The sequence below is a fragment of the Chiloscyllium plagiosum genome, chromosome 2 (assembly GCF_004010195.1).
Source record: "Chiloscyllium plagiosum isolate BGI_BamShark_2017 chromosome 2, ASM401019v2, whole genome shotgun sequence".
Classification (NCBI taxonomy): Eukaryota; Metazoa; Chordata; class Chondrichthyes; order Orectolobiformes; family Hemiscylliidae; genus Chiloscyllium; species Chiloscyllium plagiosum.
This window is the reverse complement of record NC_057711.1, coordinates 60,566,725-60,581,174: the sequence shown is the minus strand read 5'-3', so window position 1 is coordinate 60,581,174 and position 14,450 is coordinate 60,566,725. Positions and strand designations below refer to the sequence as shown.

Here is a 14,450-nt window from a genome sequence, read left to right as displayed (position 1 = left end):
GTTAGGTTCTTCACTCAGCGAGTCGTAAGTTCATGGAATGCCCTGCCAGTAGCAGTGGTGGACTCTCCCTCTTTATGGGCATTTAAGCGGGCATTGGATAGGTATATGGAGGATAGTGGGTTAGTATAGGTTAGGTGGGCTTGGATCGGCGCAACATCGAGGGCCAAAGGGCCTGTACTGCGCTGTATTCTTCTATGTTCTATGTTCTATAAAAGGAAGTTAGTAGATGTACTGTATTTGGATGTCCAAAGGCCTTCCGTAAGGTGCCACATGAAAATTACTGCACCAGTTTAGACGTCCCTGTGTTGAAGGTGATGTTGAGCCAATCCATGATTCACACTAACATAACATGAAACAGCATGTAAGGATTAATGGATCATTTTCAGATTGTCAAAATGGAACTACAGAAATGCCGCATGGATCAGAGTCGTGACCTTGATTGTATACACTCAAACTCAATGACCTGAGTGAAGGGACAGATTGCATCGTAGCGAAAAGTGCTGACAATACAAAGGCTGGTCAGAAAGACAAGTTTGAAAAAGATACAAAGAGTGTGCAAAAGGATATAGATAGGTTTAGTGAATAGGCAAGAAAATTAGCACAAAGTATAATGTGGGAAAATGTGAGGTTGTACATTTTGGCAGGAAGAACAGAAAAACATTTAAATGGAGGAAGTCTGCTGACTCATTCGGTACAGGGGCTATACATCAGACAAGGAATGCACTTTGTAAATATCAATAGTATTGAAATTGTATTGAAGCACCTCAGATTTGGCACAGAGAAAAAAGTTTATTTCCATTGCACTCAGTGCTTTTCAATTTAGAAATATTTGCCCTCAGGCTCTTAAGGAATGTAGGTTACAAATATTCAGATTTTTACAACTATATTAAGGCTTCGCAGAGGAGAACTTGCAGGCAGGAAAGTGTCATTAAAGCCACAATCAAATCAGCGATGATCTCACTGAATGACAGAGGAGGCTCAGTTGGCTGAATGGGCTACTCCTTTTCCTATTTCTTGTGATCACACCATACCCGAACCTCAGTAAGGAATAATTTGCAAGAAGCCTGTGTTTATGTAAAGATGGTCTTATTGAAATCTGCCACCTGCTGCTGCTACGCTGCAACCTCAGATGTGGAAAAAGTACATAGGGAAAAGTGATAATGTCACTATACCTGTAATCCAGAGGCCCAGGCTAATGGTCTGGGGCTATGAGTTCAATACAAGACAGTTGATTGAAATTGAATTTAAGAAATAAACCGATAATACAACTACCAGTCTCAGTATGGTAATCAAAACAACTATTAATCATTGTTATAAAAACCTATCTAGTTCACTAATGTCCTTTAGGAAAGGAAATTTGTCATCCTTCTGTGAAGCCAGACCCGCAACAATACTTGAGTCTTAAAACACTCTCATCTCAAGGGCAAATATTAATGCACAACACCGACATCTACATTGTAGGACACCTGCATCCCATGAAAGAATAAAACGAAAAAAAATGTCTGGCTCCAATTTGCATAATGCCATCTCTTCTTGTACAAGATAATTCTCGCAGGCTCTACATTTGTTGACTATAATTTACACTTCATTTTGTCAAGCCTGAAAGCAGCAACGGCAACAAGTTGCCTAGGATGGCACAAAACTGCTGCAATTTTGCATCATCTTTGCATTAGGTTAAGGGTAGAGGAGATGACCGGGGGGGTGCAGTGAGAGAGAGACTCACTGAAATCCTTGTAGAGGGAGGAAGAGAGCTTCTTCAAGGAAGGCAGGGCAGAGGAGATGTATCTTTGCAGGCTTGGATGAGGAGTATAAATACTATTTACGTGCAGAACAGGTGCCCCTTTGTATTGTGGTTACAGAACACTTGTAAAACAACAGATTATAATACTTAATATTTAACTTGCATATGTTTACTCATAAAACAGCAGCCATGCATAAAGTTCCACGCTTCGTCAATATGCAAAGTTATTAATAGTGATATGGAAAGATAAGGTATACAGTATACAAAGGCTCTAACAGTTGTAACAGTACTGTAACTGTTGCTCTAGCAGTAGCAAGTGTCGTAATAGCAATCTACCAAATGGTGAGCTAAGAAGACAGAAAGGTAGCTAACAACAAAGATCATATCTAATAATTCCCTGCTTTATATTTGTATTTTAATCCATTAACAGTGTAAAGGTCTGCACATAATGGACATGGAAAAATCACCTGAGGAGCAGTCAAGCTCAGGGAAAGTCTTCCCCTAAGTCAGTGATTTTTTTTTTTCTTTATTCACTCAGGGGTTAGAGGATCTTTCAGGTAGTGGTGAACCCACCAAGTGGAAGTAACTGCTTCAGTTGAAATCAAAGACCACATTGACAGAATGAAGAAATTGCAAAATCATTGCGTAAAACTTAAGATGAAATAATCTTTATCATATTTCAGTGAACATCTGAAAATAAGTTCTATAAATTCTATTTGCCTCCAAAGTGAGAGTTGAGTGGAGATTAGAAAGATTGACTCAAACACTGCACAACAAGTGTACCAATTAGGCTCTGACCTTAAATAGCAATTATCTAAATGAGGAGAAAGTTTCAAGAACTTTATATAAGTCACATATTTATGAAACCTAGCCCTGCAGTTATTTAAAGACCACTATTTATATTATTTATAGAAGCCATGATTCTTGTAAAAATATGCTTTTCAAATATTTTTCACTATTTCACTGACACTTTCAATGAGGCTAGAGACAAACAGCAATTAAAATATCTAAGATATCAGAACTAACACACAAACTCAGTATTTACCTCAGGTGTGATTCTAAAACTCTGTCCATTCGCTTATAGAAGGGTCGGGAGGTAAAATATCCACTCCAGTAATGGTCATCTCTGTCTGCATAGGTAAAGAAGTCCCCACTCAGAATAGGAAACGGTGATGGTGCATTTCCTGATTCAGTAGTTTTATGGAGAGCATCAAAATAATCTGACAATGTTCCAAACTGAGCCTAGAAACAGAATATCAAACTACTAAACATTCAATTATTGATGGCAATATTAGAAGTAAGCTCTCCTTCCTAAGTTTCACTACAAAGATGAACTATTGCCCATTTCTTGAGTCACAAGTTCTGCTTTATCTTCTCAACTGATTAAATCTCAACATACAAGAAGCAGCTATGACATTGTCCCCTGAAACAATATATTTTGTTTCATTGCATATCAGCTAACCACAGGGTAATTTATTTTTAAAGTAAAAAGATGTTAAATAATCAAATATATTTTAGACTTTAAACTCAACAAAAAGAAATGCACAATAGCTCAGTGGTTAGCAGTGCTGCCTCACAACACCAGGGATTGAGGTTCAATTCCAGCCTCAGCTGACTGTGTGGAATTTGCACATTCTCTCTATGGCAGCGTGGGTTTCCTCCGGATGCTCCAGTTTCCTTCCACAGTCCAAAGATGTGCAGGTTAGGTGTATTGGCCATACGATATTGTCCATAGAGTCCAGGAAAGTGTAAGTTCGGACAATTAGTCACGAGAAATGAAACATTATACAGTAGAGGGGTGATTTTGGGTGGGATGGTCTTCAGAGAGTCGGTGTGAACATGGGCTGAATGACCTGCTTCCACACTGGAGGGATTCTATTCAATAGAAAAACTGAAACATCGCAAATGCTATAATGCACGACCATTAGATATACCCATTTTGGAAAACAATTCCTCTAACTTACAAGAAATTTCAAGTAAGTAATCCATTTGGCATTTGCAGATGTTATACAGTTTTATGTAAACCAAGGCAAAAGTAAGAATCAACAATGAATTATTAAATTAAAATAAAAACTGTGAGAGAAACTCATCTGATAGCATCAATGAAAAGAGAAACAGACGTTTTGACTCCAATGACTCTTCTTCGGATCAGAAAACATGAACTCTGTTTTGCTCTCCACTGATGCTGTCACACCTGCTGAGTTTCTTCAACACTTTCTGTTTTTATTTCAGATCTCCGACAACCACAATATTTTGTCTTAATTTAGAAAATTAAATTTTGGAAGACAACTGTTAGGTGACATGATTTTCACAGTTACTAACTGAATACTTCAGACTTTTGTCTGGAAATAACAAAATGAAAATTGCAGTCTCTGACCTGTAGAGATGTACTTAATTGCTGAAAATGTGTTGCTGGAACAGCGCAGCAGGTCAGGCAGCATCCAGGGAACAGGAGAATCGACGTTTCGGGCATAAGCCCTTCTTCAGGAAGAAGGGCTTATGCCCGAAACGTCGATTCTCCTGTTCCCTGGATGTTGCCTGACCTGCTGCGCTTTTCCAGCAACACATTTTCAGCTCTGATCTCCAGCATCTGCAGACCTCACTTTCTCCCCTGATGTATTTAATTGCCCAACTGTTTTATTTGGAAGTACTAGTTTTTGGAGTGCTGCTCCTTCATCAGGTAGCTGTGGAGCAGAGTCATAAGACACAGAATTTATAGCAAAAGATCACAGTGTCATGCGACTGAAACGATATATTGAACAAACCTAGATTGCTGTTCAAGTCTTTCATCTTTTAGAATGGGTTGCAGGTTTTGGTTCATTCATATGTAAATCCCAAAACTTCTTTTAAGTCACATTCTCGAGATAACTTAAGGTTTTATATTAAAAAAGTGACATCTCAGCTCAGACAATGCATTAAAGGTGTGAGATTAGAGTCTGTTTGTATTCCAACCTTGAGTCAGACTAGTTCTATTTTCAAAGGAGGAATTTATAAAATGTTACATGGATTGACTGCCTGCAGATCGTGTGCTTTTTGAGCAAAATAGAATGTATCGGCAAATACAATCCTGCAAATGCAAGTTCACCCCATAGATTTATGTGTGTGCGTGCGTGCATGCATGCATGATAGAGAGAGAGTATGAGTGTGCTTGCGTGTGTTCATACTTGGTAGGGTGTGCATGTGATGGAGTATAAGCCTGTGAGCGGGTGTGTTCATGGAGTGTGAATTTGGGGAATGTGTGTGCACATATATGAAAGAGAGCGTGTGTATGAGGGTCTGTGTGAGTGTAAGAGTATGTAAGAGTGTGTGTGTGTGCGTGCTTGTGTGTGTGTAGAGTGTAGTAGGTTCACTTGTAGCGTGACATAACTCAAGGTCCCGGTTGAAGGAATCCTCATGGGTACTGAACTTAGTTATCAGCCTCTGCTCAGCCACTCTGCGTTGTTGCGTATCCCGATGTCTGCCTTGGAGGATGGTCACCCGAAGATCTGAGGCCTAACTCTAACCCTATCTCGCACACTCTCTAACAGGCGTACACTCTATCACATGCGCGCGCACACACCCTCACACTCTCTCTCTTATGCATGCACGCATATAAGTCTATGGGGTGAATTTGCATTTGCAGGATTGTATTTGTAAATGCATTCTATTTTGCTCAAAAAGCACACCATTTGCAATTAGTCAATCAATGTAACATTTAATAAATTCCTTCTTTGGAAACAGAATCAGTCTGACTCAAGATTGGGATACAGACACACTCTAACCTCACATCTTTAGTGCATTGTCTGAGCTGAGATATCACTTCTTTTAAAATAAAACCTTAAATTATCTCAGGAATGTGACATAAAAGAAGTTCTGGTATTTATATATTAATGAACCAAAACCTGTAACCCATTCTAAAAGATGAAAGACTTGAACAGCAATCTAGGTTTGTTCAATATTTTGTTTCAGTTGAATGACACTGTGATCTTTTGCTAAAAATTGTGTATTATGATCCTGCTCTGAAGCTTTTCCAAATAAACGTGTTGGACTATAAACTGGTATTGTGTGATTTTTAACTTTGTCCACCCCAGTCCAACATCAGCACCTCCACATCATATTTAATTGCAACACATTGTTTAGTGTAATAAGCAATAGTCATCAGGTAAAAACTACTTTCTGAGTACTAGGAAAACAGGAACATTTTTGCATCCCAAAAGCATAATGTAATATTCCTATTGTGACAGAGTGTTAGGAGAACGTCATGCATATCATTCTTGAGTTGTATCAAATCCATTAGCAGTAGTAGCATTGAAATGTTAATTGCTTAGAAAAAGGCACCAAGGATCCAAAAGGTACATTTGCTGTCTGTTTCACTTGCAGTTACTCAAAACTTTTAACGCAACATAAAACTCAAGATTTCCACTTCTCCTACTTTACAAGACATAAAGGACTTGAAATGTTAAGTGTCTCTCTTGGCCTTGATACCACCAGATTGTTGAGTTTCTCCAACACTTTCCATTTTTATTCCAATTCTCTACATCATCAGTACTTTTATTTTAGCAATCCCCGGCTGGGTCTAATGATCTGGAATATCCGAGGCGCAGTAGAATCAACATTTCGGGCATAAGTCCTTCATTAAATTCCTCAAATATCGATTCTCCTGCTCCTCAGATGCTGCCTGACCTGCTGTGTTTTTCCAGCAGCACACTCTCAACTCTGGTCTCCAGCATGTGCAGTCCTCACTTTCTCCTCCTCTAATAATCTGGAGACATGAGATCAATCTCAACACAGGAGATGGGATGAGACAATCTGACAGTTAAATAAAGATAAAACTTAAAAAATACTAACCCACCTAGTTTCCCATTATCATTTAGGAAAGGAAATCTATCATTCTTAGATAGTCTGGCTTATATGTAATTCCACACTCTCAGCAATATTGTTGACACTGCTTTAGTAATCTAACCATCCATTTAGTTATGAAGAATGTAGTCAATTAGGTCAATTAGGAATAAGGCAAGAATAACCCACATCCTGCAAGTGATTTATGGAAAATTTGAACTTTTTTAACACAGACATGAACTATAGTATTTTATGCTGGTTATGCATGTAAGTCAACAAATGCAGAGAACACTTCATTTAGCATAAGCTTAATTCAATGGAGAAAATCCAGATTTCTCCTCCAAAATTTATTTTGGAATAATTTTAAAAAGGAAAATGGTTCTGGCAACTTCTCGTGTCTATCCAAGTGCTTCATCCACTGTGCATGCATGAACCTAGGCAGAATTTCAGCAAACTATTTGACGATGACAGGGGCATGGATGATGGTAAGGACTCAAACAAAACTAATTCTCCCCCTGAATAAAAGCAAAATAGTGCAGATGCTGGTGATATGAATTTAAAAAAACAATGTGCCGGAGAATCTCAACAGGTCTGGCAGCAGACATGAAGAGAGAGTTTGCCTCTTATTTCTATTTTTATTTCTAATGCCTTTCTTGTCTGGAGTCACAATTTGCCATGATAGAAGACAATGGTTAGCAAACAACAGTAAGAATGTTTTGCCTTCTCCTTCAAAGAAGGAATGAATTGTAATTATATGGAGATCAATTAATTTAAAATAATTTGAGACCTTTCAATTGAATGATTTCAGCTGATGCTAATACCTGTAACGGACAAGTTAGATCTGATAATCAAGCCTAACTTGATATACCATCTACTTAATTTTTGCAGTTGGTTACCCTGTTGATCAGTTATTCAAATGTGTTCACATTGAAGTCCTTTAAGAGCAGTATACAAGTTTATTGCACAAAAGAAAAAAAACAACGTATGTACATAGTAGACAGTTATAAAGAAATACATACATCAAAACAAAATTTCAGCCCGTTTCCCAACACTATCTGTTACAGAGAACTCAATCCCAGAGATGTATTACTTCTAACTCAGCTTTTTAAATCTTCACTGATTCTCCTCATTTTTAATTTCTTGAACAACACACACAGTTTTGTAGTTCCTTTCCAAGTCTGCTGGCATGAGCCTCTCACAATTCTGATGGCCTAACCTTTCCTCAGATCTAACAACTTAAACATTTTTATCCAAACTAATCTGTCTTGGACACTCCAGGGGCAAGAAACCACTTCAGCTGAGGTGGGTGGTTCCCCTGAAATGAATTGAAAACTGCCAGGATAAAATGTGTTGTCTTCTGAACTATAACTCCAAACCTTCTATCTGAAGTCAAATTAAATGCCTTAACTTGTTTATTCTGGCACAAAATATTGAAACAAACCCATGCACTTTAACATAGTCACATGCTTTCTTTGAATGACGTAATTAGGTTAATGTTTCAAAATGACTTTCTGGCCTATTAAAAATAAACTTTATCTCTCTGTGAAATCCAAAATGTAATATATAGAAATATATTTCATCACTGATTGTAGTATCATAAAAGGTGCTGCAAACTGCCTATTAAATTATTGGGTGTGACGATGGATACTGCCAGAATGAACTGAGAAGTGGAGAAGAAAAATGAAAAACACGTGAACCCCTTCGAGTTTGGGGGAGACAGGGGCAGTATGGGCATGCAAAAAAATAAAATTAAACAGAGATTGGGGAAGGGGACTGCTCGTATTGAATGGGATGGTGAAAGAGAGAGATGTGGAGATACAGAGGAACCTCAGTTATCCAGAATACCAATTATCCAAAAATCGGATTATCCAAAGGAGATCTCGAAGTCCCGATAGAAACATTACATCAAAGACATGTTTCCAACAGTGATCGCGTTTTTTGTTTACAGTGATTAAACAGACATAGTCTCCAAATGACTGGCTGCCTGCCATTCTCTCTTCCCCCGTCCCCCTCCACACTTTCCCTGAAGTTCTACACAGGACCCCTCTTCCCCACATAATCTCTCCAACATTGTCCTGTACAGGGCAAAGGTGAAACCTGTCAAAAAGTAGCAGCAAAAAGTTGTGTATTTGGCTGTGGCTGCGCGTGTCCGCACTATTTGGAGACTTACCCCACAAAGACAGTAGCAGCAGCATCAGCAGCAAAAGTCTTGTTATTGGTGTCCAGTCCAGCTGTCCCGGAGAGGGGGCGAGTGTGTACGGGGATGGGAAGCGGGTGGGGGGAGGTGTTGGATGGGGTTGGGGGTGGTATTGCACGGGTTTGGCGCGGGTGGGGTCAGCAAGGTGTTGGAAGCCAGGGGGGAGGTGTCACCTGAACGGGGAGCAAACTTTAAAAACTCTGAGCCCCAGAGGAATGGCATTTAATCGATGAAGCAAATAATCGATTATCCAAATGAAATAGTGCCCACCATCACTTTTGGATAATTGAGGTTCCCCTGTACATGGTTTTTATGTGAATTATGTAAAGCAGAAAGCATATTTGAGAGCTTAAGGTGTAGGCACCCCTAAGGGGCAGTGATCATAATATGATAGAATTCACTGTACAGATTGAGAGGGAGAAGCTGGAATCAGATGCAACAATATTACAATTGAGTAAAGGTAATGGCAAAGACATGAGGGAGGAGCAGGTGTGATGATGATGCCACTTTAAAAAGGTTATTTTGTTCTGGGTGCTTCTGAAGAGAGGTTTTATAGGCAGAAGTGCTGCAGTGGATATAGGGGACTGCCTAAGTCAACAATCAAAGGGAACCTTGAGGTTTTTTTAAAAAATATAGTTGTAACAATGGAATGGGAGCGGTCAGTTCTCAAAGATCCTGCTTTCTAATTTTTTTTAAAACTGTAGCAGTCAGAAGCTATTTGGGTCACAGAAGAATTGGAGTTTCAGCTGTTACATTCTCTGAAGTATCTCCTGACGTTGTTGCCTCCTGTATTGGAGAATTGCCTTAAGAATCTGTTTGAATTTAGCTTTTTGTGTTTATAGGATATTCCTGATTAGATTAGCTTAGATTACTTACAGTGTGGAAACAGGCCTTCGGCCCAACAAGTCCAGACCGACCCTCTGAAAAGCATCCCACCCAGACCCATTTCCCTCTGACTAATGCACCTAACACTATGGGCAATTTAGCATGGCCAATTCACCTAATCTGCACATCTTTGGACTGTGGGAGGAAACCGGAACACCCAGAAGAAACCCACGCAGACACGGGGAGAATGTGCAAACTCCACATAGACAGTTGCCCGAGGCAGGAACTGAACCCAGGTCTCTGGCGCCTTGAGGCAGCAGTGCTAACCACTGTGTCACCATGCCGCCCACTATATTGGAATAGTTAATGAGTAATAGGTACTCTATCTATTATTGTCTGTTCTGCTATAACATGCTAATTCCATTCATGTGCGACCCTGTATTATAAGAAAATCACTGAACAGCAGCACCATTTAAACTCATAGGGCCGGAATCGCATTATAACCAATGCACACTTGAAAAGTTTGCACTTTAGAAACAGTGTCCTCAATTCATCAATCGCCTAACAGTGAATATTGTAACAGTGAATATCATAACAATGAAATGCATCATAGCAGAATGACCTGTACTGGGTTAAGTTTTCCAATAGTTAAGCTACTCTAAATTCCTCTTTCGTTTGTTTTTTAACTAGTGTTTAAATAAATTGTGTTTTGCTTGATATTGAGTGGTTCAACCTATTGTATCACATCTGAAACATGCATTTCACATCTACCTCTAAAATAAGAAAAAGCTAGGGTCTAGGCTATCTTAAAATATTTTGAGGGGGTCTGGTCTGGTCCACAACACAGGCCAGAGTTGATTGAACTGGGAGTCTAGCAGGGAAAATCGTGGAGTATTAATGCCAGGAGTTTCTACAGGTAATCAGGAAGGCACATCAAAAAATTTCCAACCTCGTCCGCACCGCCCAATTCTCCCCATGATCCACAAGCCTGACCACCCCGGCCAACCCATTGTCTCAGCATGCTCCTGCCCCACCGAACTCATCTCCACCTACTTCGATACTGTCCTATCCCCCCAGTCCACAAACTCCCCACAAACGTTCGAGACACCATCCACGTCTTCCACCTCCTCCAAGACTTCCGTTTCCCCGGCCCCCAACGCCTAATCTTCACCATGGACATCCAATCCCTCTACACCTCCATTCGCCATGACCAGGGCCTCCAAGCACCTCCGTTTCTTCCTCTTCCAACGTTCCCAACAGTACCCTTCCACTGACACTCTTATTCGTTTGGCTGAACTGGTCCTCAACCTTAAAAATTTCTCCTTCAAATCCTCACACTTCCTCCAGACCAAAGGGGTAGTCACGGGCACCATATGGGTCCCAGCTATGCCTGTCTCTTTGTCGTCTACGTAGAACAGTCCATCTTCCGTAGTTACACCGGCATCACTCCCCACCTTTTCCTCTGCTACATTGATGACAGCATCGGCACCACCTCGTGCTCCCGCAAGGAAGTTGAGCAGTTCATGAACTTCACCAACACATTCCACCCCGACCTTAAATTCACCTGGACTATCTCCGACACCTCCTTCCCATTCCTGGACCTCTCCATCTCCATGAATGACGACCGACTTGACACTGACATTTTTTTTTAACAAACCCACCACTCCCACAGCTACCTGGACTACACATCTTCCCACCCCACCTCCTGCAAAAATGCCATCCCATATTCCCAATTCCTCCGCCGCCGCCGTATCTGTTCCCAGGGGGACCAGTTCCACCACAGAACACACCAGATGGCTTCCTTCTTCAGAGATCGCAATTTATTTTCCCACGTGGTTGAAGATACCCTCCAACGCATCTCATCCACATCCTGCTCCTCAGCCCTCAAAACCCACCCCTCCAACTGTAACAAGGACCGAACCCCCCTGGTCCTCACCTTCCACTTACCAACCTTCGCATAAACTGCATCATCCGCCGACATTTCTGTCAGCTCCAAATGGGACCCACCACCAGACATATATTTCCCTCCCCACCCCTTTCCGCAAAGACCGTTCCCTCCGTGACTACCTGGCCAGGTCCATGTCCCCCAACAACCCACCCTCCCGTCCTGGCACCTTCCCCTGCCACCGTAACAATTAAAAAAACCTGCGCCCACACCTCCTCCCTCACCTCATCCAAGGCCCCAAAGGAGCCTTCCACATTCATCAAAGTTTCACCTGCACATCCACCAATGTCATTTATTGTATCGTTGCTTCCGATGTGGTCTCCTCTACATCGGGGAGACTGGATGCGTCCTCGCAGAGTGCTTTAGGGAACATCTCCGGGACACCCACACCAATCAACCTCACATTTCAACTCCCCTTCCCACTCTGCCGAGGACATGCAGTCCTGGGCCTCTTCCACCATCACTCCCTTACCACCCGATGCCTGGAGTAAGAACGCCTTATCTTGCGCCTTGGAACACTTTAACCCCAGGGCATCAATGTGGACTTCACCAGTTTCCTCATTTCCCTTCACCCCACCTTACCCCAGTTCCAAACTTCCAGCTCAGCACCATCCTCATGACCTGTCCTACCTGCCAATCTCCCTTCCCACGTATCCACTCCATCCTCCCCTCTGACCTATCACCGCCATCCCCACCCCTATTCACCTACTGTACTCTTTGTTACCTTCTCCCCAGCAGCCCCCCTCCCCCCCACAATTTATCTCTCCACCCTGGAGGCTCCCTGCCTCCACTCCTGATGAAGGCTTTTGCCCGAAATGTTGATTTCTACCTGCCTGACCTGCTGTGCTTTTCCTGCACCACTCTAATCAAGACTCTGGTTTCCAGCATCTGCAGTCCTCACATTTGCCTACATCAGAAAATTATCCCAAGCAAGAAATATATTAAGGAGAGGATGAGGCAAACATAGCTGACAAGAGAAATGAGGGAGAGAATAAAACATGGTAAAGAATATTGGAAGCCAAAGCTTTGGGAAGCCTTTGAAAATAAGCAGAGAACAACTGAAAACCATACAAAGGGGAGAAGATGAAATATGAGGGTAAGCTGGCTAATAACATAAAAAATTGCAAGAGATTTTTCAGACATATAAAAGGTAGGAGAGAGGAAAGAGTGGACAATGCAATGCTGGGAAATAAAAACAGGCTGGAGAAGTAGTAATGGGGAATGAAGAAACCAAGAGGACAGCACGGTGGCTCAGTGTATGGGTGGGTTTTCATTGGGTGTTCCGGTTTCATCCCACAGTCCAAAAATGTGCAGATTTGATGGATTGTCCATGCTAAATTGTCCACAGTGTTCAGGAATGTGTCGATTGTGTGGAAAATGCATGGCTAGAGGATTAGGATAGGTGGGTGGGATGGTCTTTGAAGGGTCAGTGTGGACTCAATTGGCCAATTACCCTCCTTTCATGCTGTAGGGATTCTTTGATTCTATGAAATGGCAAAGGAAGTGAATAGATATTTTGCATTAGTTTTCATGGAGGAAGACCCCAGCTGCATAGCACAACTTCAAGAGAGTCAGGGGGCAGAGAGGAGTGCAGTAACTGTCACAAAGGAAAAGGCACTGGGAATGTGAAATGCCTGAAGGTGGATAATTCACCCAGACCGAATGGATCAAACCCTAGTGTTCTGAAGGAGATAGCTGAAGGGATTGTGGAGGCATTGGTAGTGATCTCTTAGGAATCACTGGAGTCAGGGAAGCTCCCAAAACATTGGAAAATGACTAATTTAATAACACTGTTAAAGAAGGGAGGGAGGTGGAAAAAGGAGGTTAGAGTCCAGTCAGCCTGACCTTGGTCATGGGTAAGATTTTGTTGTTCATTATTAAAGATGAAATCATGGAGTATTTTGAAGTACCTGGTAAAATAGGGTTGAGTTGGTATGACTTCATCAAGGTGAGGTCATGCATGACAAATTTGTTAGAATACTTTGAGGTAGTAATGACCAAATTAGAATAAGGAAAGCCAGTAGACGTTATCTACATGGATTTCCAGAAGGTCCCTGACAAGGTGCCTCACAGGGTGCTGTTAAAAAAGAGAGCCTATGGTGTTATGGCAAGGTTCTGGCATGAAAAAGGGATTGGCTGAGTGGCAGAAGACAGCGTGAGGATAAAGTGGTCTTTTTCAGGATAGCAGCCAGTGACTAGTGCAGTTGCACAGGGGACTGTCTTGGGACTATACTTATTCAGATTAAGCATTAGCAATTGGGTCGAAGGAATCGAGGGCATTGTTGCTAAGTTTACAGATGACATGAAGATAGCTGGAGAAACAGGTGGTGCTGAGGCAGCTGGGAGACTGCAGAGAGTCAGAGAGATGTATTGCATGGAAACAGACCCTTCGGTCCAACCTGTCCATGCCGACCAGATATCCAAACCCAATCTAGTCCCACCTGCCAGCACCCGGCCCATATCCCTCCAAACCCTTCCTATTCATATACCCATCCAAATGCATCTTAAATCTTGCAATTGTACCAGCCTCCACCACATCCTCTGGCAACTCATTCCATACACTAATCACTCTCTGCGTGAAAATGTTGCCCCTTAGGTCTCCTTTATATCTTTCCCCTCTCACCATAAAACTATGCCCTCTAGTCCTGGACTCCCTGATCCCAGGGAAAAGACTTTGACTATTATTCCTATCCATGCCCCTCATAATTTTGTAAACCTATATAAGATCACCCCTCAGCTCCGACGCTCCAGCGAAAACAGCCCCAGCCTGTTCAACCTCTCCCTATAGCTCAAATCCTCCATCCCTGGCAACATCTTTGTAAATCTTTTCTGAACCCTTTCAAGTTTCACAACATCTTTCCAATAGGAAGGAGACCAGAACTGCACGCAATATTCCAACAGTGGCCTAACCAATGTCCTGTACA

The 14,450-nt window shown here is 41.7% G+C and overlaps 1 protein-coding gene across 2 annotated transcripts in view; it reads right to left on the bottom strand.

The window, feature by feature from the left end:
* The window catches only part of man2a1 (mannosidase, alpha, class 2A, member 1), a 245,178-nt gene that overhangs the window by 150,863 nt on the left and 79,865 nt on the right, over positions 1 to 14,450 (bottom strand). For both annotated transcript variants that reach the window (XM_043710431.1, XM_043710422.1), the window contains exon 9: positions 2,787 to 2,983. In XM_043710431.1, coding sequence (XP_043566366.1) covers positions 2,787 to 2,983 — 197 coding nt within the window. The remainder of the gene's footprint in view (positions 1 to 2,786; positions 2,984 to 14,450) is intronic.